The 26,014-nt window shown below is 38.5% G+C and overlaps 1 protein-coding gene across 3 annotated transcripts in view; it reads right to left on the bottom strand.

Moving 5' to 3' along the window:
* The window catches only part of EFR3A (EFR3 homolog A), a 116,234-nt gene that overhangs the window by 51,084 nt on the left and 39,136 nt on the right, over window positions 1-26,014 (bottom strand). For 2 of the 3 annotated variants that reach the window (XM_051844033.3, XM_089335715.1), the window contains exons 2-7: window positions 21,242-21,387; window positions 16,081-16,208; window positions 14,823-14,973; window positions 8,920-9,041; window positions 3,427-3,576; window positions 1,504-1,641 (exon numbers count right to left, since the gene is read on the bottom strand). In XM_051844033.3, the coding sequence (XP_051699993.3) occupies window positions 1,504-1,641; window positions 3,427-3,576; window positions 8,920-9,041; window positions 14,823-14,973; window positions 16,081-16,187 (668 nt within the window). In that variant the 5' untranslated portion in view covers window positions 16,188-16,208; window positions 21,242-21,387. The remainder of the gene's footprint in view (window positions 1-1,503; window positions 1,642-3,426; window positions 3,577-8,919; window positions 9,042-14,822; window positions 14,974-16,080; window positions 16,209-21,241; window positions 21,388-26,014) is intronic. The other variant, XM_051844031.3, reaches the window with a different exon arrangement.

The raw sequence follows: 26,014 nt of genomic DNA, 5'->3' as shown, positions 1-26,014 counted from the left end.
GTGCTGTCCACATCTCCATCTGACAGGAACCCAACTCCTTGAGCCAACACCACTGCCTCCCAAAATCGGTATTAGCAGGAAGCTGGAATAAGGAGCTGGGCTCAGTATCAAACCCAAACACTCCAATGTGGGATGTAGACATCTTAACCAATCTCTTAACTACTAGGGTGAACACCTCCCTCAAATTGTCTAGATTTTTAAGGCCTTATAGATTACTGTGATTAACAACAGTATTAAAATAAAAACTAGAATTCTTACATTCACAAACATTAAAAAAATAATCCTGTATATTTAAATTTTTTAAATTATTATTTATTTTCATTGCATTGAAAAGGCACAGAGAGGGGCACAGGGAGAGGGAAAGAGAGAGGGAGGGAGGGAAAGACAGACAGAGATCTTCCATCTGTTGATTCATTCCCCAAATGCCTGCAATAGCTGGGCCTGGGCCATGCCCAAACCTGGTGCCCAGAACACAATCTGAGTCTCCCATAGCAATGGCTGGGACCCAAGCCCCTGAGCCATCACCTGCTGCCTCCCAGGCTGTACATTAGCAGGAAGGTAAAAAGAGATGTGGAAACAGGACTCAAACCCAGGCATTTCTGCCCTTAGTACACTGGGTAGGATTCCGAATTAGCATCATTTCCATAAGCCCAAAAGGTCTTTAAACAGTAGCTCTCAGTTTTTAAGTGGTAGTTGTAGTGGTGAGATCACAGATTTCTTTGAAAAATATAATGATTCTTTGATTTTTAATTCTGTGGTTTACCGATTCTTGTAATCAAAGCTCAACACTGAACCCTGTGTTAGTCATCTGCCTTAAATAAAGAGTTTTTGATGCTGCATTTAGAATACTTTATAGGTTCCAGCCATTCCTATAGTCAAAAGGGGAACAAGACAAGATGAGTTTTAACAAAATAAAGACTAGCAAGAGTCCATAAATGACACAGAATTTGATAGAGATCTATCTGCTGATGACTGAACTACGAACACAAAGGCTTGCCACGACTTGAGAGGTAACGTCTTGTAGGAAAGCTCAAAGCTTCTAAATACATTTTACCTGAAGGAGAATACCTAAGTACCGATGAGAACTTTAATATTCATGCTCTAAGTTACTGGATCAAAGGCAGAGAATGCTCAAGAGAACTGAATGTGATCTCAAGAAATCGAAGCGTGGCAACAGGAGAGCTGACCACAGAGCAGTACCAGAACACCTGGATACTGCGTCAACACTGCCCATCAGGGTCTGTAAGGGGACAGTCAGTTACATGGGGCACATGGTATTAAGCACATTTTAACATTTCATACTGGAGGGGAAAATACTAGTGATTGAACCAGCACTTGAACACAGCTAGTCTGACTCAATCCTGTACTACTTCCTGAAGTGCTGCATTGGTTCTGGTACCATCTCAGTCACAAAACTAAAAAAATATTTGTCTTGTGTAAGTCAATTAATACAAAATTAACAGAGCAAAGTCACAAATAATCAGGAAAACAGCAACTACTTACGCAAAAACTGGTCTAACAGCATTATTCATATTCCCAAAAGTCGCTCTACCCAGCAGTTCTCTGAAACAGCTCTCGGCCAGCACAGCAGGATTCTCCTCTTTGTCAGCTGCAGAAGGAGAAGAAGGAGGGCCCAGGCGACTGACAAAGAAAGAGAAATGATGGTATTAGTTCTAACAGTTAAACGGGATACACTTGACTTCTCAGAATTGTTAAGATGATATTTGGTTTTTAAAGCTAAATTCTAACATGAATTTAACACCAACAAAGCTAATTACACCATCTTTCAAATAAGAACAAAATTCAGCTTTGTAACCTGTTTCCAACTAACAGAATTTCCCTCACATAGGTAAAGCACTCAGCAGCTTGCTATATGTTCACTCTGACACAATTTCTACCTTACAGCAAACGTTTAGCAAGAACACCTTCAGGTGTCCCTAGTTTAAGTGCAAATGGGTAAAAATAAAATGAAGTTAAAAACTATGCTACAGCTTGTGACTAAAAAGTAAATTACTGAACAGCAGGGTCACTACAATTAATAATACTGCATTGAATATTGAATACTTCAAAATAACTACAAGGAACGATTTTAATGTTCTCACTATAAAGAAATGATGAAAGTATGAAATGAAGTATATACCAACTACCTTGATCTGATTTTTACATAATGTGTACATGTACTAAAATAGTAAACTATATATCCCTAAGTATGTAAATTGGTACATACCAATTAAAAACAAAATTAATAAAAAACTTCAGTTACAACATCTGTATATGTATGTAAAACATCTGCATATGTAGATGTCTTCGGTATACAGTATTTGTTTTGTTCAGCTCTTGAAACATGATTTTAGGTTAATGTATTCATGTGCAATAATAATAATAAGGCCTATCTATGGCATTTGGGATTATATTGTGAAAAACCGCAATTTCTTAAGATTCAGCAACTAATATTTTTTCTCTTATGCTAACCCTGGACTTCAATATTCATATTTATGGGAAATGAGTTCCCAACTAGCTAGTGACCTTTTAAATTATAAATATTTTAGATGGGGAAACTTAAGCCTCAGCAACAGTGCCAAGAATAAGAAACATACAGAACGTGTTAAAATATACCAAGTCTCATACTTTAGAAAAGGACTAAAGCTGGAAACAGTCATGTCTAAGGAATTAAGCATAAATCCATCCTGTAATTTGCATAACTTTCATAGATATGTAAATTCAATCACAGCATTATCTTTACATCTCATTTTTAGACCAGTAGGAAGGTCAAGATAAGAGGTCGAATTGGAGATTTTGCATCTGAAGCCTAATCAACCACGTATTATCTATGTGTGTAGCAACAGAAATGCAGAGCAAAAGCATGCTTCTGGCATTTGAAAAAGTGAAATAGAGTACAGAATTCTAAGTGCAACTGAATGGGGCTGTGTGAAACAGAAAATCAACATACATCCAAAAAGAATATTCCATTCTGAAATCAATCAGAAATGAAGTGCATCTAAACTTTTTGTTGAAAAAAAAAATGAGTAGCAATTATCATTATTATTATCATTATTTTGGTTCTTTGTAGTTCCCTATGAGAAAGCATGCTGGATCCTTAAAGAATAACAGAAGTTCAGCTATAATTTATATTTCTCACATCTGAAACTTTAGGTAGTATTAACTAAACAACAATTCTGATGCTCAATAATAAGCAAGAAGTATAAACTTACTCTAATAAGAAATAAAGGCCAAGAGCACAAGCAGGAATCTGTGGTCCGCTAAGTTTAACGTGCTCATTAGGATAAATAATTGCTCCAGAAAGGAACACATATTTAAACTCATGCAACTTTACAAGACTACCACTTTAATCTAACTAAAGACAAAACTTACTGAGCAAGCACACATGTTAAGTAACAGCCTCAGCTCTAACATCTTTATTAATACCTGTCAACTTCTTCTATCTTTTGCATGTTAAACAGGAGGGATGGAACAATCTTATCCATATGCTGAGGTTCCCAGATGGTTGCCCGAAGTTCATCATTAACTGTTTTGCGAACCACACCTTGAATACCTCTGATTCCAGCAATTCGGATTCTATTCACCAAATAGAAAAAAAAATGAACCATGAAAAAGTTATTTGAACAAGTCTGTTTGCCAACTAAAGAATGAATGTCAAGTACATATTGTTATCTTAATATTTTTATCTTAACAAAATATCTTAAAATAACATGTGGTAATTCTAAGAAATTAAAATTACAAAAATCTAAGATGGATGCAGAGATTATTCCAAAGACTTTGAAAATCACCCTTTTAAAACCAGAATTTATAATCACTCCACAATGTATACATTTTTTAAAAAGAATTATTTTATTTTTGAAAGAGTTACAGAGGGAGGTAAAGCCAGAGAGAAAGAGAGAGAGGTCTTCCATCCACTGGTTCACTCCCCAAATGACCGCAACGCCACAGCTGAGCTGGTTGGAAGCCAGGAGCCAGGAGCTTCTTCCAGGTCTCCACCGAGGGTGAGACCAGGGCCCAAGGACTTGGGCCATCTTCTACTGCAGGTGAAGGGGCCTAAGGACTTGGGTCATCCTCCACTGCTTTCCCAGGCCATACCAGAGAGCTGGATCATAACAGGAGCAGCCAGGACTCAAACTGGCGCCTCTATGGGATGCCAGCAATGCAGTCTGGGGCTTTAACCCACTGCATCACAGTGCTGGCCCCTCCACAATGTATACATTTACTGAAATATCACTGCAACCCATATGTATAACTGCTAATAAAAATCTTAAAAATATGTAAGACAGAAACAATCTGATTTCATCAATATACATAGTTAAATGTATCAAATTATCACACTGTACCAAAAATATATATAATTAAAATTTTAAAATTGGGAGATTTATTTATTTGAAATTCATAATGACAGCGAGGCAGGGACAGACAGAGAATGAGATACTCCATTTGCTGGTTTATCCCCAGATGCCTGGAATAGCTGGGCCAGGCCAGGCTGAAGTCAGGAGCCAGGAAATCTAAGTCTCCCACGTGGGCAGCAGGGACCCAAGTACTTGGGTTATCATCTGCTACCTCCAGGCACACTAGCAAGAAGCTGGATCAGAAGCAGAGGCAAGACTCAACTCAAGGCACACTAAAATGGGATGCAGGAGTCCCAAGCTGCAGTTTAACCCATAGTACCACAATGCTTATCCCTAAAATATTTTTAAAAATTTAAAAAGACATAAAAACACAGCTCAGAAACATTACAAAATATAGACATGTACTTCATGTATCATAGGTTTTCCTATGATGATGATAATCACCTCAATAATTGAATTAGAGTCTTTCCACTTCTTGCCTGTAAGTAAAAGCTGATAGAATCTCACTGTTCCTGTTACACCCTTCCTGCTTCTGCAGACTGTTCTCACTGGTCTTCCCTAAGAGTCTCTTATCTCCCACAGTCTGTCTAGAAAGAAGACTAAGGTGGTCCTTTTAAAGGTATGGCAAATAAGCACCATCAAAATATATAGATATCTCAGCCATAAATATACATATATTTATGTATAAATACATATATTTTAAAGATTTATTTGAAAGTCATACAGAGAGAGGAGAGGCAGAGAGAGAGAGGTCTTCTGTCCGGCTGGTTCACTCCCCAGTTGGCCGCACAGCTGGAGCTACACCAATCCAAAGCCAGGAGCCAGGAGCTTCTTCTAGGTCTCCCACATGGGTGCAGGGCCCAAGGACTTGGGCCATCTTCTACTGCTTTCCACATCAGAGAACTGGATCGGAAGTGTAGCAGCCAGGACTCGAACAGGTGCCCATATGGGATGCCAGCACTGTGGGCGGCAGCTTTACCTACTACGCCACAGCGCCAGCCCCTGAATATATATCTTAAACTGATCAATATAGTAAGCAAATGCTACCTATTCTCCTCTCCCAGTTCACAGCCCCCAACTTCCTCACAAATTCAATCCCATTGAGGTGGCATGTACCAATGCCATCTCACTAGTCCCAGTGATCAATTTCTGTTCACAATTAATCGTAATGATAGGAGTAAGAACCAAAGGGATCACATAAACAAGAATAGTGTCTGCAAATACTAGCTGATAGAATCAAAAAGGGAGAGAACGATCCAACATGGGAAGTGAGATACACAGCAGACCCATAGAATGGCAGATGTCCTAACAGCACTCTGGCCTCAGAATCAGCCCTTAAGGCATGCAGATCCGGCTGAAATGCCCATGAGAGTATTTCAGGCATGGAAAGCCAAGACACTCTGGGGGGGCGGGGGGGGGAACCTAAATGAAAGATCTCCACGAGTGAGATCCCAGTGGAAAGAATGGGTCATCAAAGAAGGAGGTACCTTTCTCTGAAGGGAGGAGAGAACTTCCACTTTGACCATGGCCTTGTCGAAATATGATCAGAGTCAGTGAACTCAGGGGGCTTCCATAGCCTTGGCAGCTCATGACAAGAGCCTAGGGTGATTACTGAGGCCATAAACAAGAGTGTCAATTTGTTAAGTCAACAACAGGAGTCCCTGTGCACTTACTCCTCATGTAGGATCTCTGTCCTTAATGTGCTGTACATTGAGATTTAATGCTATAACTAGTACTCAAACAGTATTTTTCACTTTATGTTTCTGTGTGGGAGCAAACTGTTGAAATCTTTACTTAATGTATGCTAAACTGATCTTCTGTATATAAAGAGAATCGAAAATGAATCTTGATGTGAATGGAAGGGGAGAGGGAGTGGATAAGGGGAGGGTTGCGGGTTGGAGGGACGTTATGGGGGAAGCCATTGTAATCAATATTCTGTACTTTGGAAATTTATATTCATTAAATAAAAGTTAAAAAAAAAAAAAGAAAACCATATGAGCTTTTATTTCAGGAAAACGAGAAAAATGGGACCAGTGTTGCAGTACAGTGGGTTAAGCTACTGCTTGTGATGACAACATCCCATATCAGAGTGCAGATTTGAGCCCCCGCTGCTCCACTTCCAATTCGGTTTCCTGTTAACGTGCATGGGGAAGACAGTGGAATTGGCCCACGTGCTTGGGGTCCTACTGCCCATGTGGAGACCTGTATGGGTTCCTATCTCCAGGCTTTGGACTGACCCAGACCTGGCTGTTGCAGTCATTTGGAGAATGAACCAGCAAATGCAAGATCGTGTGACTGTTCTTTTACTCACTCACTCTCTGTCTGGCTCTGCTTTTTAAATAAATAAATAAATAAGTATGTAATTTTTTTTTAAGAATCAAGCCCCCTAAGATGTTAGAGTATTTTAGTTTATTCATTTGTTCTACAGTGATTAAAAAAATGCTGGCATTTAGGAACTTCAAATATCACATAATACTAGAGAGACCTATAATTAGGAATCTTTCATTTGGATATAGGAAATTTCAAGTTTCTTTTTGTAAATATTAATGAAGACCTTTATGTGAAAATATATTCATAAGATATTTCAGTAGCGGGTGATAAACACCTAAGTATATAAGCTCACTTATGTCACAAAATTTTTGAAATGTACTCTTTTATAAATTATTATGGATATCAGAAACACTTTTTATCTACAGTGGTTTATATGTGAAATTCACTTCAGCCAAAATTTAAGAAGCGCCTGCCTACTTTAATAATCCTCATAATACTAAAGAAATGCATACAACATTCTATTTTCTGTATTTTAAAAGAAAGCAAAACTTTTAAAATCTTGGGGGAAAATGCCATTTTCTTTGCCTAATTTCATTATCTGTTTTGCCCTATTAACAATTTAATAATTTGCCTTTGAGAAGAGAGAACATTTTATACAATATTTTTAAAATGTCCTTGAGGGAGGGAAATTAAAAAAAAAGGGGTTTAACTGGGATAATTAGGAGATTTATTTTTACAAGGTAATTATACTACCCCACATCTAAGGCTTCATACTTCGTAATAAAGGGATAACAGCAGTACTGTGTGTGACCTGCATTACTACTTTATACTGAGGAAAACATAACACTAATAGCATCACAGAAACGAATCTTTTATCTGAAAATAATTATCAAAACACCTTTCAGCTTTCTTTCTCCAACTTAAAAAAATAATTTGTATTTGCTTCCATTTATGTAAACCAAACATGTAGCTTGCATATTTATTTATTTTAAAAGTAAAATTACAAATCAACCTAAGTTTTGATTATCAGGTCTTGATTACTGACTGTCCATGACAACCCTCTGAATTCAGGCTGACTTCTTTCTGTTTAGGTGTATTAAAGTCATACTGAGACTACTTCCTGTATTTACCAAGGTTGTTTTGGCTTTGAAGTTTCTCATTGATACACAGATATCAACCTCTAGATTGTGTCTGCAGGTAGGCATTTTGTTTCAGATTTTTACTAGGACATATCTAAAAGAAATGTTCAAAAATGTCCCAGCCAGTTGTCACAACTGTCAGACTAGCAATGATTCAGTAGTATTCACTCATTTTGCTGATTTATTCATTCTAGAAGTGCTTACACGGGGCCCTACATGTGCCAGACACTATTTAAAGTGCTAGTGATACATCAGTCATCAGAACAAGGACCGAAGGGCCTCCACTGCAGCTCAGGGGGTGAAGCTGCCACTTGTGATGCAAGCACTTCATTTGGGCACTGGCTCACGTCTGGGTGCCCACTTCCAATCTAGTTCCCTGCTAATGGCCTGGGAAGAGCAGCGGAAGATGGTCCAAGTGCTTGGGCCCCTGCTACCCACACGGGAGACCTGAAAAAGGCTCTTGGCTCCCAGCTTCATCCTGGCTGTTGTGGCCACCTGGGGAATGAATAAGTGGATGGATGGAAGATCTCTCTCTGTCTCTCCTTATCTTTTTAACTCTATCAGATAAAATAAATCATAAAAAAAGAAAGAAAAAGTCCTCGCTTTCCTGGAATTTATATTCCAGGGAGCAACAGACAAAGAGATATATAATGAAGATAATGAATGGTAGGAGCTGATATCTCATAAAAGGTGGTAAGGAGAGCGTGATAACATGATATTTGAGCAGAAATCTGAACCAAACTGAAGCAACAAGCCACTTGGGTTTCTGGGGGAACTGTTCTAGGCACCAAGAGCAACGTGCCCAAGTGCCTTGAGGAGAAATACGTCTACAGAGTGCAAGAAACAGCAAGGACACCCATGCAACTACATTAGAGTCCCTGCAGGAGGAAACGACAGAATGGCAGAATTGGAGATGAGTGGGGGGGAATGAAGGGACATTCTCTGGCAAAGATCCTGACTTTTCAGGAGTGATTTGGGAAACCACTGTAACTGTGCTGCTTCAGCTGGCCATTATAACTTCCAACAGAAACCAAAGGCCACACTTCAGCCATACCTCTTTTCCTTTCATAATCATTACAGAATCTGTAAACATGTTATTTATCAATAAAGAACTCCATCAATTACTATACATCATAAAGTAAAATAATACATACTCTGTTCGTATTTCTGGATCACTATGACAGGAATGACACATGGCACTAAATCGAGACACAAAAAAGTCATAACGCCTGTGATAAGATGGTGTATCTTCTTCAATATTTGCAAATTTCACAAACTGAAAGACAAAAACATCAACATAAGCAAAATCTGGAACTGTGAAACAAATACATTTATTTTCACTTATTATTTAACAAGCAACATCCAAATAAAAAACAAATGAAATACATGAAACAATCAGCGAAAATATTTCTCTCTCTCTCCCCTCTAGCCTTTCAAGTAGATGAAAATACACGTTTTTTAAAATCTGACACAAAAATAGTCATTTTAACTCCATTTTCCAAACTTTCTAATGTACCCTCATGTATAGAAAGGAATTTTTAAATAATGAACTTCTATAAAATCAAGGATATTACATTCTGAACATTAGCTATAATTTTGCAATTCAGTTCCTTTTGGAGAATGAGCCCACTCTCTAAAAGCAGGGATCTTACTGCAAAGTTCTTTTGCATTTCCTGGACGCTGACACTGCTTCAATGATGAACTTGGGCCATACCTCTAGGGAATACAATTTCTTAATAGTGGGTAGAAATCTTCCTAGACAGCTGTTACAAAACATATGAATGCATAAAACTTACACAAAAAAGAGGAGACAAAGGGTACATAAACTGAAGGAAATCATGACAAATTCAAGTGACAAGAAAAATCCTGAAATGGTAGTAATTTGTTCTGTCTTCTTTGTAATGATCAAAAAGAGATGCATTATATTTAGGAAATTTTAAATATCCTCACATATGTCATATCTCTGGCTCCTAGGATTCCTTGATATGCACTCTCTTTTATCATTAGCTTTCTTGTTAATTTGGTGATTTGTAACAAACTGTTTACTTGCAAATTTAATATGTATCTGCCAGTATATAATTAGATAGTTTTAAAAGACTGTATCCAAAAGAATTACTCAACCAGAGTATCAACAGAATCAAAATTACTAATCTGTTAGAAACAAAACTGAAATAAGCATAGAATAAGCACAAAAACACAACATTATGACACCAAAAAGGTTTTAAACTCAGCTAGAACTAGGGCACTTGTTCAAAATTATAAATTTATATCATTCATATTATTTAGAAAGGACCACAAAACTATCCAATACTACATGTGGCTCAGGTTAAACTGTGAGCCACTAAATATTCTGCAACACACACTGTGCTAGGTAGGTGTTTCCACACGAGTTCTTACTAATCACTTCAACATCCTGCACAGGGTGTGCCGTTATCCCCATTTCACAGATTCAGAGATTAAGTCGTCATCCAAAACAAAAGGCACCAAGGTCAAGAGGTGTGATAAACTTTTTTTTCTTTTTAAGGTTTATTTATTTATTTGAAAGTCAGAGTTACAGAGAGGGAGAGGCAGAAAGAGATCTTCCATCCAGTGGTTCACTCCCAGATGGTCACAATAGGTGGGGCTGGGCCAGGCTGAAGCCAGGAGGCAGAGCTTCATTCCAGTCTCCCACATTGGTGGCAGGAGCCCATGCAACACCTGACCCATCTTTTGCTGCTTTTCCCAGGCCATTAGCAGGGAGGTGGATTGGAAGTAGAACAGCCAGGACACGACCAGTGCCCACACAGGATGCTGGTGTCACAGGCAGCTGCTTTACCAAACACTATGCCATAATGCCAGCCCCAGTTTCCAATTTTCAAGAATCTCAATCTACATACCAAACATGGGTAATTTCAGAAAATACTAGGCCAAATACTTATGTTTTTGATAAAAATGAACCCTGAGGGGCCAGCACTGGGGCACAGCGGTTTAAAGCCCTGGCCTGAAGCACCGGACATCATTGGGCAGCAAGTTAAGCAGCCACTTAATTTGGGAAGTCTGCATCCCAGTTCAAATCCCAGCTATTCCACTTCCAATTCAGCTTCCTGCTAATACATGGGAAAGCAGTGGAGGATGGTCTGAGTGCTTGGGCCCTGCCATGCATGTGGGAGACCCAGATGGAGTTCCTGGCCTCAGACTGGCCAAGCCCTGGTTGCTGTGACCACTTAAGGAGTAAATCAGAGGATGGAAGACATCGATATCTCTATCTGTTCATCTATGTATCTCCCTCCCTTTCAAATAAATAATAAATCTTCAACAAGTTGAAAAAAATTAAGAAGAGGTAAGAATAAAATGTATATCTCGCACAATTTTCCCAACAAAAAAGAGTCTACAAAAACTTCATAAACTACTGCCATACTGGGTGGGTCAGCACAGAGAGGCAAATATCAAAAAATTGAAATAACATGTACAAAGACCACTAATAAATCTAAAAATATTAAATCTTAAGTATTGGTCATATTTAACATAGGGCACTTAGCAACACTAAGAAATTAATACAAGGTTAGTCAAGATAAGACAGCATTTACTTAATATAATTTACTCAAAGCAGATAACTGAAGAATTTCCTTTTGCCCAAATGATGCATTAAAATAGTACATATACACTGCTGGTTACAAATAAAGAAATTTCTGACAATATATACTAAAACTCCTCCCCCATCACTATTAAAACATTTCTCCTAAGCTTTCCTTGCCTAACTATAAAGGAAACAGGAGAAGTTTAAGCCACCTTGCTGGAAACAAAACCCGCTGCACTGCCTAATTGCATTTAGAAAACCCCATCGTTCCCCTTAGAAATGAATGGAAAAAAATCATACTAAGGGTTTCTGGATGAGGATTTTATTTACACACTTTGGCATTTTTAACAATCTAATACTGATAAGGACTTCAGTGGCCCCTAGAAAAGGAATGCAAAACATAGAAAAGAGAAAAAAACACACCATGTACTCTCCGGGCGTCCTGAGGATGGGAGTCTGTAATGTTAAGATGTTGGTGAGTCTGCCAAATTGACCTGATTGAGCACTCTGAACACTTCCGTGCAAAACAGGCTACTCCAATGTCAGCTCCCTGATTGGTTCATGTGGCATGTCTCATTAGCATACACTTTCAGTTCCCTGATTGGTTGTTATTCTGACCTCCTGATCAGCTGTTATTCTGCCTCTCCACTGATTGGTTAAATATCTACTCACTTCTCAGAAAGGGGCTAATCAGAGACACACACTTTGTGTACGAAAGAGCCAGCACTTGCAAGCTTCTCTGGCAACTCCTCCCTTGTGTCTCCCTCCTGACTGCTGCATCAGGAGGCTTCTTGCTTTCAGTAAACTTCACTTTGCTTACTGTCCCTGTCCACACGGAAATTCTTCTTTGGTATGAGAGAAGAACTGACATCACTCTCCTCATCCCACAACACTACTACCAGTACTAACAGAACAGTGCCATGTATTCCTCTAAGAGCTTCACATATATTACATGTCAAACAACAATCATTTAAGACTGGTACTACTGCTATATTCACTTCACGGATAACAAACTGAGGCAAGGGGGAATTAAGTAACTTGCCAAAGATAACCAACCCCAAAGTAGTGCAGGCTCGATTCAAATCAGAGCTATCAGACCCTAATCCACACTGGCAGTCACTACTATACTTCCTCTTCCTGTATCAGAACATAATTATTCAGAAACAATAGCAGGTGATATATGATTTTATTAGTTGTTAATAAATATCTGAATGGGGATATATAGTGATAGAACAAAAACATAAGCCTCAGCCATTCTTGCTCATTGCCCAAAAGATAAACACTGGGATGTATCCCTTGCCCTTGAATCTCAATTGGGTCTCATATCCTATCGCCTTCATACCCAGCCCCCACAGCCACCTGAAAGACCTACCAGTCCCAGGAATTCCCCTCAGCCTGCTGTCTCTTACCCCAGCCCCACTACAATATAAAAAGGCCCAGCCCCTGGGGGACAGGGCCTTCTGCCACGTGTTCCATCATGGGCACGCAGGCAGTTGGTCACCCACCTCTGTGAATTCATTTTCTCTGAATAAATTCAGTCTGGCTATAAATTCATACACTGCCGCCTCTCTATTCTGACCTCTTTTCCTGATATTTATGGTGCCCCGTGTGAGCAGGCACCAATCTGCAACTCTTTTCCTAACATATAGTATTCATGTAGGAAGAATTCCTTAATGCTTCCTCAGAAATGAAGCTGGAATGGAAAGACTGAAGGTTATACAATGAAATTAAACCTTATCTGTATTTTATTTTCCTCTTTAGGTATGTATGCCTTCCTTAACCTCACATATGTTCAATACGCTATGGTTCAGGATAGAAGAAATGGATATGGCAAGGAGAACTAGGTCAGACGTCTAAGGAGGAACGAAGATATTAATCCTTACACTCATGCTTAATTGATTTTCCAAAGTGTTCCAACTCCATTCAATGGGGAAAGAATAGTCTGTTCAACAAACAGTAATGTGACAATTGAGTACCTCTAAACAAACTGTGGATAAAGCTGAACCTCTAATTTACATCAAATACAAAAATTAACTCAGGAAGAGTAATAGACCTAAAAAGTATAAAACTTTAGATTTACAAAAGGAGTAAATCCTTATGACCTTGGATTAGGCAATCACTTCTTATATGTAAGATTAAAAGCACAAAAGAAAAAAAATCAACTGAACTTCATCAAAATTAAAAATATCAGTGATTTAAAGCATACCATAAAGAATGACAAAAGCAATGACAGAACAGGAAAAATATTTGCAAATCATGTATCTGATGCAGGACTGACATCAAGAATATATAAAGAATTTTAAAACTCAACAATGAACACAATCTAATCAAAAGATGAACAAAGTGTCTGAAAGAGGTTTTTCTGAAGAAGATATACAAACAATCAATGAGCACACGCGAGGAAGTTTCAGTATCACTAGTCACTAGGGAAATGAAGATCAACGTCACCAGGAGATCCCACTTCAGAACCTCTGTGAAGACCACAAGCAGTAACAAGTTATCAGCAAGGACACGGAGAAACTGGAACATGCAATGAAGGTGGGAATGTAAAATAATGCAGCTACTAGGGAAAACACTGATTCACCATAGGACACAGCAATTATACTGCTAAGTCTGCACAACAAAAACATGCTCATACATAAGGTTGTAAACGAGTGTTCATAACAGCAATATTCATACTGGCCAACAAGTGGAAACAATTCTAATGCCCAAGACTGATGAGCGGTTAAATATAGTGTATTCATACCATGGAATATCAGACATAAAAAGGAATAAGGTACTAATATATGCCATCACATGAATAACCCTTAGAAACATTAGGCTACTTTAAAGAATTCTGACCAAAAGATTACATAATGGATGATTCCATTTATTTAAAATGTTTAGAATAGGCAAATCCTATTTGATGTGAATGGAAGGGGGGAGGGAGAGGGAAAGGGGAGGGTTGCGGGTGGGAGGGAGGTTATGGGGTGGGAGGAAGCCATTGTAATCCATAAACTGTACTTTGGAAATTTATATTCATTAAATAAAAGTTTAAAAAAGAAAAAAGAATAGGCAAATCCATAGACAGAAAGTAAATCAGTCAATTCCAGAGACAAGGAGAAGGGAATGGGGTGATAAATACATAATTCTGTGAAGATAATAAAAAACAATGAACTCTATACTTTAAATGGATGAGCTCTATGGTACATGAATTACATCCAAAAACAGAAACTATAATATTTGAAGATACAAAATAGAAATTCAGGAGTAGGATTCAAAGTTAGTGTTGTAACAGCCAATCCAAAGAAAATTAAAATGTAGGCACAGATTCATGTACAGGCAGATATTCCATTACGATTAGTTAATATTATAAGGAGCAGGAGGAAAAGCTAATCATCTTCATTAATACTAATTGCTAAATTACCCTGCCCAAGGAATTTGCCTTTATCAGGTAAAGACATTCTAAGAAGAAATGATTCTAAATATGCTAATTAAAATTAAGAGAAAACTTTTACTCACAGAATTTGTCCCAAGAACTTGCAGCTTTGGTTCCCCTGACTCCAGCAGCTTTGCCACCATATGAAGAAAGCTTTCTACAAATGGTTTGATGCTTTGAGAATGGCAAGCCATGAGAAGCTGGTCCAGTGCCTCCATAGCAATTAAAACATACCTGAGGATAAAAAATGATGGCAAACATTTCTAGCTGCTTTAATTCCAAGTGCTTTTCACTGGAATCTTAACTAATATATAGCAGTAATGATCTTAAGATTATAAAATAATCCTCACAAAACCTGAACTACTCCATTTTCCCTTTTTAAAATAATGCTTTCATAGCTGCTTCAACTTTGCAAGCTTTGTGTGTTGTCTTTTCTTTGTATTTTCCAGACTTTCAAGCATATGTATTTATATCTGTTTCAAAATAATTATTAAAGCAACATCCCTAAATCCTTCACATAAGCTACTTATATTTGTAAACATGAGTAAACCAAACAGCAGCAGCAACCACATTCTACTATATGAAAATGTCTCAAATTTTACTTTTTTCAGATTTTTTTTAAATCTTGCATTAAAAATTAAAATTCAGTCTTTAGGTAATTTTCCTTCAAAATCAACGATAAAACTCTGCCTTGACGCAGTAAAATGGTCTAAATTTTACTAAACAATGTTGAGGTGCAGCAAACACATTTATCACTTGGAGAATTAAGTACTCCAAGATCATATATTTATAGTATTAGAAAAAATATTATCCAAGTTGCATAGTTACTACCATTCAAGCACAGAGATTAGATGAAGATGATGGACCTCAATTTAGAGAGAGGAATACAGCCAACACAGCACTCCTTCCCACATTGGTATCTCAGCCTAACATGGTCTCTCTTATTATTCCTCTAAGGGGTAAAACTGAAGTTGGGATCTTTCTGTTTTCTTTTTGAATCTAGAGGCTGATTTTTAAATTCTAGATAGCACTGAAAGACTAAGGCAGTCAATTTCCAATACTTCCCATTAGAAAAATCTCAGAAATTACTGGAGAGTTACACTGAAGCAACTCTTAACTAACTTGAGTTTTTGTTTTTGTTTTTTACAAAATCTGACCACCAGGAAAGTAATAAAAGCTGCAGCATCTATGTAGGTACCACACATTTCTTTGTATAATATTACAGTATTTTATCTCCAAATACTCTCTCTGCCTGGCTAGATGACATAATAATTTACTGCACAACTTAGCCTAGGGAGGATTTTCTGAAGAGACTACATTAGCAGCAATCAGCTCCCTTACCCGGAGCGATGTCTGACAACATCCCTGCTCAATCTTTCTGCCAGGTAAGCACCAATTCGATCCAACTTCTCTGGAGCAGATACTGCATAAAATGTCAATTTCTCCATATCAGCTTTAACAAGGCCATCCTAAAAGTAAAAACAGCAAGAGTAAGATAACAAAGTCATCCACATTTTAAAGCTTGCTTATTTGTTTGTTTTGGTTTTAAGTGTTGCCTTCTTCACACTTTCCCCTGGAGATTTATCCATATTTATGCTAAAACATTGTGAATATCACCTCCTCAGTTCTAACATTCACCATCCTGGACACACAGAACCTTTCAAAATTTAAGGAAATGTCTCAGTAGGCAAAGCATTTAAACGGATAGTCACAAACAATGAATGAGACACTATAACACTTTCCTTTATAGCGAAATGCCCAATGAACTGCAGTATGCAGGAACTAGGATATATTTTAGAGAAAAGATTTCAAACAAAATTTGTTTCAATTTAAAAATGTTTTAAATGTTGTATTAAGCCTATTTTACCCCTTTAAAAATAGTGAACATGCTGTGTTTTTAATGATTCAGAATTTGCTGATATCATTATAGAGTTTTGTTGTAGTTAACAAATGAGACAGCATTCAGAATTGTATGAATGTATGTTACTCAGTGTATTGAAAAATATCAACAAGTCTGATACAGAATTGTGAACTGTCACCCATCTCCATCCTCTGAAACATGACATACAGCAGATCTAATGAGTCTTCTACCTTCACAGCACTCTGGCATGCTGTGGTATAGTGGATAAAGCTGCCATCTGTGGCACTGGTATCCCACAAGGGCAGTGGTTCAAGTCCTGGCTGCTCCACTTCCAATCTAGCTCCCTGCTAATGTGTCTGGGAAAGCAGCAGAAAACGGCTCAAGTGTTTGGGCCCCTGCATCTACATAGGAGACCCGGAACACGCTCTTGGTTTCGGTTTTGCCCAGCTCTGGCCACTGCAGCCATTTGGGGAGTGAACCAATGGATGGAAGACCTGTCTGTCTCTCTCTGTAACTCTTTCAAATAAATAAATAAATCTTAAAAAACAAAAACAAATACTAAATCTCCCACTTTCTCAGTATCCTCTTAGCCAGTCAGTTTCCCCCAGGGGTGACTTTACTCCACAGGGCAATACGTAGATCCATTCTGGATTGTCATGGCCAGGATCCAGCAGGTGGGGACAGACAGTGCTAAAAGTACTCAGTGCCCAAGACAGTCCCCCACAGAAAAGAATTATATGAAACCAAGAGTCCACAGAATGTAAGCTGGCCTAGACACAGTGCAGGGGCCCCATTTTCCCTGTCTAGGAGGAATCACATTGCCTGTTCTCTATGCATGTACCTGAAAGCCCAAGGATCTGGTTCCAGCAGCAGCTTTGATAGTACTGGTTCTCTGATCTGTGGCATTGTTATCAGTTCTGCATCATCATTTAAATATGAATGAATCTCATCTACTTTGTTGAACCCCTTACTGATTTTACTGAGAAGTATTTCACTTATAGAAATTGACATTTTGGGGCCGGTGCCGTGGCTCACTTGGTTACTCCTTTGCCTGTAGCGCCGGCATCCCATATGGGCTCCGGATTCTAGTCCCAGTTGCTCCTGTTCCAGTCTAGCTCTCTGCTGTGGCCCAAGTGCTTGGGCCCTTGCACCCACATGGGAGACCAGGAGGAAGCACTTGGCTCCTGGCTTCGGATTGGCGCGGCACACCGGCCACAGCGGCCATTTTGGGGGTGAACCAACAGAAGGAAGACCTTTCTCTCTGTCTCTCTCTCTCACTGTCTATAACTCTACCTGTCAAATAAATAAAAAATTGAAAAAAAAAAAAAAAGAAATTGACACTTTGAGAAGCAATGACTTGAACAGCCCTTATCTTGACTGTTGAGGAACAGTTTTTTTTTTTAATACTATTTGTTGAACTCTAATTAACATAGTTACACATAGTATATAAAGTCAATTGAAAATAGATCTCAGTAAAAAATAAGAGTGGGAATGAGAGAGGAGGAGGAAGATGGGTGGGAGTATGGGTGGGAGAGTGGGCACTGTGGGAAGAATCACCATGTTCCTTAAGTTGTAATTATGAATGTTCTGCATACATTCCTATGGACTTACTTCTAAGGATACAGTTTAAAAACTTGCCATGGGACCCCAAATCCCCCTAAGCTAAATGGTACAAATACCATCCTAAGAATTTTAAAGTGATCATATGGATAGGATTAAGGGTCTGGTAATAACAACAGAATTAAAAAGGAGTGAATGCCCAAACATGGGAAGCAGTCCACACAGCAGACTCATAGAATGACAATAGCTTTAAACAGCACTCTGACCTCAGAATCAGCCCTTAAGGCACTCTGGTCTGGCTGAAAAGCCCACAAAAGCATTTCAGGCATGGAAAACCAAGACACTGGGGCAAAAAAATGTCCTACATGATCGATCTCAGTGGATGAGACCCCAGTGGAAAGAAGTGGTCATCAAAGGAGGTACTTCTCTCTGAAGGGAGAAGAGAACTTTGCTTATGGCATTGTCCAAATACTGACGGAGTTTGTGGATTCAAAAGGCTTCCATAGCCTAGGCAGTCCGTGTCAAGAGCCTCGGGTGGTCACCGACATCATACATTAGATTGTTAACTGTTATATTAACAACAAGAGTCACTATGAACTAACTTCCCATGTATGACCTCTGTCCTCAAAGAGTTTTATTATGTCTAAATGCTCCTAAAAAATTATCACTGAGTGCTTTGTTAATTAAGTTTCTATTTAAAAAAAAAAAAAGTGAAATTAACTTCAAGACGCAATGACTTTGAACAGCTCTCATCTTGACAGTTGAGGAATAGTTTTTATTTGTTTCAGTTTTTGGTTTTTCTTACCATGCAAATTTTTGAACTGTTCAGTTAGTACAGAGTTGGTCTTCTGTGTATAAAGTTCATCGAAAATGGATCTTAGTGGAGAATGGGACTGGGAATGGGAGGAGGAGGTGGAGGAGGAAAGGTGGGAGTGCGGCTATAATGAGAAGAATCCCTATATTCCTAAAGTTGTACTTATGAAATGCGTGAAGTCTGTATTGCTTAAATAAAAGGGTTTTTTTGGGGGAAAAATAAAATAAATAAAGCATTTCCCTTAGAGTAAACATCTACTTCAAGTATATAATTTGAAATGTGATCACTCTATAGGGCAGTGAAACTGCCACTAGAAACAAGATACCACTGTTCCCATCATTTGCAGATTCTCAGGTGTTCTGCAGTCTATCCTCCCCTCTCCAGCAACCACAGCTCTCCTTTTCATCATTCTGAGTCTGCAGGCACCTAACATAAATGGAGCCAATCTGCTGACTGTTCTGTGAATGACTTCTTTCACTCAGCTAACTTCTTTGCTTAAGAACCCCTTTCTAGTTCACCTGGATGACATCTACTCCTCTTTCAGTTCTCAGTTTCCTCCAAAGACTCTTCATGGCATCTTTCCAATCACCCTCCCAAGACTGGGTGAGATTTTCCCACTTTATGTCTTGATCACAGCACTTACTCCAGTATTATATTATAGCACATAGTATTTTCATTAAACAAATAGCCATCGAGTACCAACCATATGCTAGGTACTGTGATAAACACTGAGGAAGTAATAGTGAGCAAAGAACTGTATTAACTCACTTGGTTCTCAAGAAAAGATTGTAAGAAAGGTACCATTTATTATTTCCACCACACAATGAATAACTTAAAAAGTTGCTCTAGATCACCCATATTAATAATTACAAAAAATCATTTGCTTGTTTGTCCCTCTACTAGATTGCTTTCCTAAAACAGTGACTGGACTATAGCACATATATCCCTGTTGTTAAGATATCTACTTTCTGATTGATTGTGAATACACAAGATGTTTTCATTTGTTTTACTAAATAAAAAGAAAAATGGCAAATTAAGTAATGGTTCATACATACATAGATTCATGCATTTTTAATTTTTTTTTAAAGATTTATTTATTTATTTGAAAGTCAGAGTTAGAGAGAAGCAGAAACAGAGAGAGGTCTTCTATCCACTGATTCACTCCCCAAATGGTCACAAGAGCTGGAGCTGGGCAGATCTGAAGCCAGGAGCCTGGAGCTTCTTCCAGGTCTCCCACACAGGTGCAGGAGCCCAAACACTTGGGCCATCTTCTACTGCTTTCCCAGGCCATAGCAGAGAGCTGGATCGGAAGAGGAGCGGCCAGGACTCCAACCGGTGCCCATATGGGATACTGGCACTGCAGGTGGTGGCTTTATCTGCTATGCTACAGCACTGGACCTCATTTTTTATTTTTTACAAATCTTATTATATAGGCTGTCATTTAATAAATCTTACCTAAATCTCTGGCAAAAATAAAGATTCTTTCGGTAGTCCTTCTCCCATTTATGTCATCGCTCCCATGAGCAAGTTGAAGGGTCCCACACTGTCTACAAGTTAAAGTGGATAAAGCAGATGTCTTGCCTGTCATTTACATTCCCCCATAATTTGGCCTCCACTTTACCTTCAGTGACCATATGCCAGATCTTCAGGGAAATAAAAATCTGAATATTCTCTATCATTCCCCTTCTCTAACTTTGTCTTTCAAATAAATTAAAAACAAAAAACAAAAACAAACAAACAAACAAACAAACAAAAAACCTCTACAACAGTCTGTCTTTACCTCTCAATTCTCTTCTAAAAGAAAAGAAGATTACAGCCAATCCCTACTTATTCTTTGGATCCTAGCTTAGATTTCATTTCCTCCAGGGCTTTCATCTACTAAATCCAAATTCGATAGCACTCCTCTGTATACCATAGCACCTTGTACTTCCTGTCACAAAATTTTTTCACACAATATCGTAATTGCCAATGGATTTATCCATGAGCTGGGTGAGGGCAGCACATCATGCTCTCTTCAGTTATAACTTGAGTACTCAGGATACTTTATCTAGCACTGGTTCATAAGTTTTTGCTGAGTGTTAAATTAGACATTATACAGATTATGAAAGAATATCCCCTATCACTCGATTTGTGTCTAATCTATGAACAGGATCTGAAAAGTAGAAAGTTGAGCATAGGTCACTCAAAAGTAAAAAACGGAAGTATAAAAACAGTAATGTGTAAGACGAGATGTAAGGGTAAAAGTAGAGAAATGAAATTAGGGAAACCTTAGGGAGGTCAGCAGGGGGCAGAATGGGTCAGCAAAGAGAAGGATCAGTAGATGTAGATCAATTTACTTTTGGATCTTCAGGGAATATGTTGTCCACCAGGCGTTTGTAGCGAGGACGCAATGCAGAACAGCAGCAACATACTCCTGTTTAAAAAACAAAAAGTACAGAAATATTAGTATTGTAAACTGACCTAGAAATTCCAGTTTCTGAATATGAGTATGCTACTTAAAATAAAAAGTGTAAACTGCCACAAAGAAAAAAAGGTATGCAAATTCAGAAAGTGACACAGAAATGAGAAAGCTATATTTTTCACCCCTCCCAAACACAGCTTCTAACAATCTGCATATGGGGTGGATGTCTGGCACAGTGGTTAAGGTGCCATTTGGAAACCCCCAATCCCATATGGGAATGCATGGATTTGTGTCATAGCTCTGCTCCCAGTATCAACTTCCTGCTCACCTACACGCTGGGAGGCAGCAGCAATGGCTCGGGTAGTTTGGTCCCTGTCACCTACATGGGATACCCACTTTGAGTTCTGGGATCAGCCCTGGCTGTTGCAGGCATCAGGGAGGGAACCAGTGGATGGGAGATCCCTGTCTGCTTCTCTCTTTGCCTTTCAGTGAAATACAGCTTTAAACATTTTTTTAAAATTTAGAGGTAGGGGCCAGTGTTGTGGTGCAGTGGGTTAAGCTGCTGCTTTTAACACCAGCAATTTGCATCAGGACATGAATTTGGGTTCGAGTCCTTGCTGCTCTACTTCCAATCCAGCTCCCTGCTAATGTGAGTGGGAAAGCAGTTGAAGATGGCAAGAATCTGGGCCCCTGCCAATCACTTAGGAGGATCCAGTTAGAAGATCCAATGTGGCCATCTGGGGAGTGAACCAGCAGATGGATGCTCTCTCTCTCTTTCTCTCTCTCTCTGTCTTTCAAATCAATACATAAATATTTTTTTTAAAAAATATGTGTGGAGCCAGCACTGTGGTGTAGTGGGTAAAGCTGCTGCCTACAGTGCCAACATCCCATAAGGGCACTGGCTGGAGTCCTGGCTGCGCCACTTCCGATCCAGCTCCCTGCTGTGGCCTGGGAAAGCAGTGGAAGATGGCCCAAGTCCTTAGGCCCCTGCACCCGCATGGGAAAACTGGAAGAAGCTCCTCATTCCTGGCTTCGGATTGGTGCAGCTCCGGACGTTGTGGTCAACTGGAGAGTGAACCAACAGATGGAAGACCTCTCTCTCTCTGCCTCTCCTTCTTTTTCTGTATAACTTTCAAATAAATAGATAAATCTTTTTAAAAAACATATGTAACACACACATATATATGTGAGTAAATGCTTGAAGTACAGGTTACCTGAACTTCGTTCTAAGCAGATCGCTATTATGTTACTGAGTTACGACAGCAAGAGACACCTTCTCCAGATCTCACTTTCTTTATGAAGCATGCAGCTTTCACATATATCGCACAATCAATACCAAAGACAAGTGAGTGTCCAGCACAGTCAAAACAAATAAAAACAAGACCAGATTTGCAGTAGAGGGGAGTCATTAGAATAGTAATAAAAATAAGACCCAGTTAAGTTTGACATAGACGCCTCAGGGATCATAAAATACTAGGGGTACATTACCTAAGATTTCCAGCAACCTAATGAGCTTTCATCATCATCACTACTTAACAGAAGCATGAACTGCAGAAGTAATCTAGTAACTTACTCATCAATAATGGCTTCTTTCTACACCATACACACTATAATGGTCAAATCAATCATTGCCCACATATTTAATTTGCAGAGATAATATCCCTACTCCTGAGGAGTTTATAAACTATTATAAAAAATAATGAATTCACCAACATATACTCAGGCACTACATACTGAAAATACAAAATGTTCCACTGCTCAAGCTGTTTTTTTAATAGGAGAACATTGTAAAGAATCTAATATTCCAAAGAGTTAACTTTTCAAAATAACACTAAAATATTTTAACCCCTTTTAGATTCGAAAAGCAAAACACATATTGGATAACTGGGGTGAAAAAAGGGTTAAAAGCCAAACTGGCAAAAGTCATATTTCCATATCTACTATACTCTTTTACTTTTTATAAACATTAATACTGACACTGAAATAAATTAAAATCAAGAATGTATTGAGTAGTGATAAGACTGAGCTAGGTATCGCAATGATGAAATTAGTTGACAACTTGATAAGATTTAGATGAATTCTTCGTTAATTTTAATGCAAGGCCACATACAGCAAATTCAAATTGTTATCATGGCAAAAAGACCAGCACTCAGGCTGAAGACCCAGTTGTAACGGGTCAAGTTTCCAATCAGAATAGTAAATTTTGAAAACATCCTTACTAGATTTCACTTATTGATACTTTCTGCTAGCATACATTATCCATTATTTAGGTTAAAGGAGCTTGAAAAATAAATATGAACTTGGAATGCAGACAACACCCAGATTCTCACTTTCAGGAAGCCTAGATTTACTGGAGGAGACAGATCAGCAAAATCACAATTCAGACATGCAGTATAAGTTTAAAGCATGAGCTCTGGAGTCAGACATATATGCGGTGAATCTGGAATCATGTCCAGAAGGGAAGGGGAGAAGTAGGGGTGGGAGACACAAGCAGGAGGTTACTTGTCTTACCACACCTATCCGTCACCAGTAACACAGATGTAATATTTTTCATAATCACTATGAAAATTGAAGAAAATTATATATATTAAGCATTCCATAAAATGGTAACACCCTTGGTAATGTAGAGTAATAATACAATCAGGCTAAGCTTAAGGTGATCAAGGGTGCAACAATGAGAAATCTTTGCCGTAAACTAATCATTTAAAAATCTCAATAAATTTCATATACAATGCACAACAAGCTTTCAATAATACCAGTACCAGTTGGGTTAACTGCCATTTTCTGAACACAATGTGTGTACCATACACTAGGGGCTTTTCAACATTATTCCTTTACTGCTAGAGCAGCTCTGTGAGATGGGGGTTATTATCCCCATCGACGAAGGAGGAAACAGAAGTTTCGTGAGGCCCATTTGCCCAGCATCATCTAGCTGGCAAAAAGCCTCAGCAACCATGAATCCTACTCAGATCTGATGACTTCAAAGGGCAACTCTGACACTACATTCAAGTGCCAACGTCCTAACTGCTTAAACATTTTAGCTTTCTACAAATCATGACTGATACACATGATTGCAGGAATGTGTGTACCTAACAGATGAGGAATGCGCTGCGTAACAGGCAAGTAAAAACACCAGTGAGGTTTTCAGGAAAGGCCATAACGAAACAGAAATACCTGCATGACCACACACTATAAATGAAAAGCTATCCACTATAAAGAAGATTTATGAAATGAGGTTAAAAGTTTACATTTGCCAAACTTTTTATGAAATTGTACTATACAATAGACAATATAAGGGTAAAATGATTGGCAATAATTATAAAATAAATTACTTGAGAGATTACATTAAGTAAGAGAATACAGTACTTACGAACATCACAAGAACAGATAAAATCAAACCATTAGACCTACTTGGATATAGAAATGTGGTTGACTCCCTTGAAGTAAATTCATAAGGCTTTTCTAGTTCAGCTGCAGGTACCTGGACGTAGTCCTTCATGTTGTAGTAAGACTATTTTCTAGTTGATCTTCCTGCTTCTAGGTCCTTTTACCTACTGATCAGGAAGTGCCTAGTTCACTTTACTTCTAATTAATTAGGAGAGGACACTCAGTAACTTATCTTCATTGTGGTTGACATCAAATATAAAGCTAACAAGAACTTGATAATATCCATATCAAATTCTGCTAACAAAGCCACTTAGCCTAAATAAAATACTAAGGCAGTTGCATTGCTAGTTGATAAAAGCAGATTTTCAAACAGTTTAAATAAGAAAGTGCACTTACTTATATTTTTTTCTTAAAGCATTCTTTTAGTACCTCCCAATAAACTCACTTGACCATGATACCATCATATTTTCAACCTCTTCCTTTTTTCAAAATGAAAAATAAAAACTGGCTGAACACACACAAGTCCCCCCAAAACTGGCAAGCCTAGGCAATATGAATTCTTCATTTAATTTTAGCACATGAAGTCTGAGAAAGTCATTCATTCCTCTCCCAAACATGTGAAACTCAGAGCCCTGATTATGATACATAAGAGATGAAACAGGAAGGCTCAAGTAGAATAACTCAACTATGGGAAAATGGAACTTGGGTACAGTCAGAAAAGAGAAATTATAGGGGGAAAAAGTACCAGACTGCATTTTTAAAAATTTATTTATTTATATATTGGAAAGGCAGAGCAACAGAGAGATCTTCCATTCCTACATGGCTGCAACAATCAGAGCTGGGACAGGCTGAAGTCAGGAGCCTGAACCTCCTCCCAGGTCTCCCATGTCGGTAACAAGGGCCCAAGCACTTGGGCCATCTTCTGCTGCTTTCCCAGGTGCATTAGCAGGGAGCTGGATCAGAAGTGTAGTAGCCCGGACTTGAACTGAAACCCTTGTGAGATGCCAGCACAGCAGCAGCTGCTTAACCACTGGGCCACAAGGTCTGTCCCTGCATATTCTAACAGTGTGCAGACAGGCTCAGGGGGCATTAAGGGTCTCTGAGCATCAGTGAGCAAACAGGAAAAGCTTCTACTAATCTCTCAAGGTTCAGAGTACTAAATTAGTAATCTAAAAATTTCTTGGGGTGGATAAGCCACCTAAATGCATTTAAAATGTTTTTTGCAATTCGTGCCTTTTGCATACTCCTAAGC

The sequence above is a fragment of the Oryctolagus cuniculus genome, chromosome 6 (genome assembly GCF_051225735.1).
Source record: "Oryctolagus cuniculus isolate XC-2025 breed Fujian yellow rabbit chromosome 6, ASM5122573v1, whole genome shotgun sequence".
Classification (NCBI taxonomy): domain Eukaryota; kingdom Metazoa; phylum Chordata; class Mammalia; order Lagomorpha; family Leporidae; genus Oryctolagus; species Oryctolagus cuniculus.
Note: the sequence above shows the minus strand (reverse complement) of the source record. Positions and strands in the feature narration are given on the sequence as shown.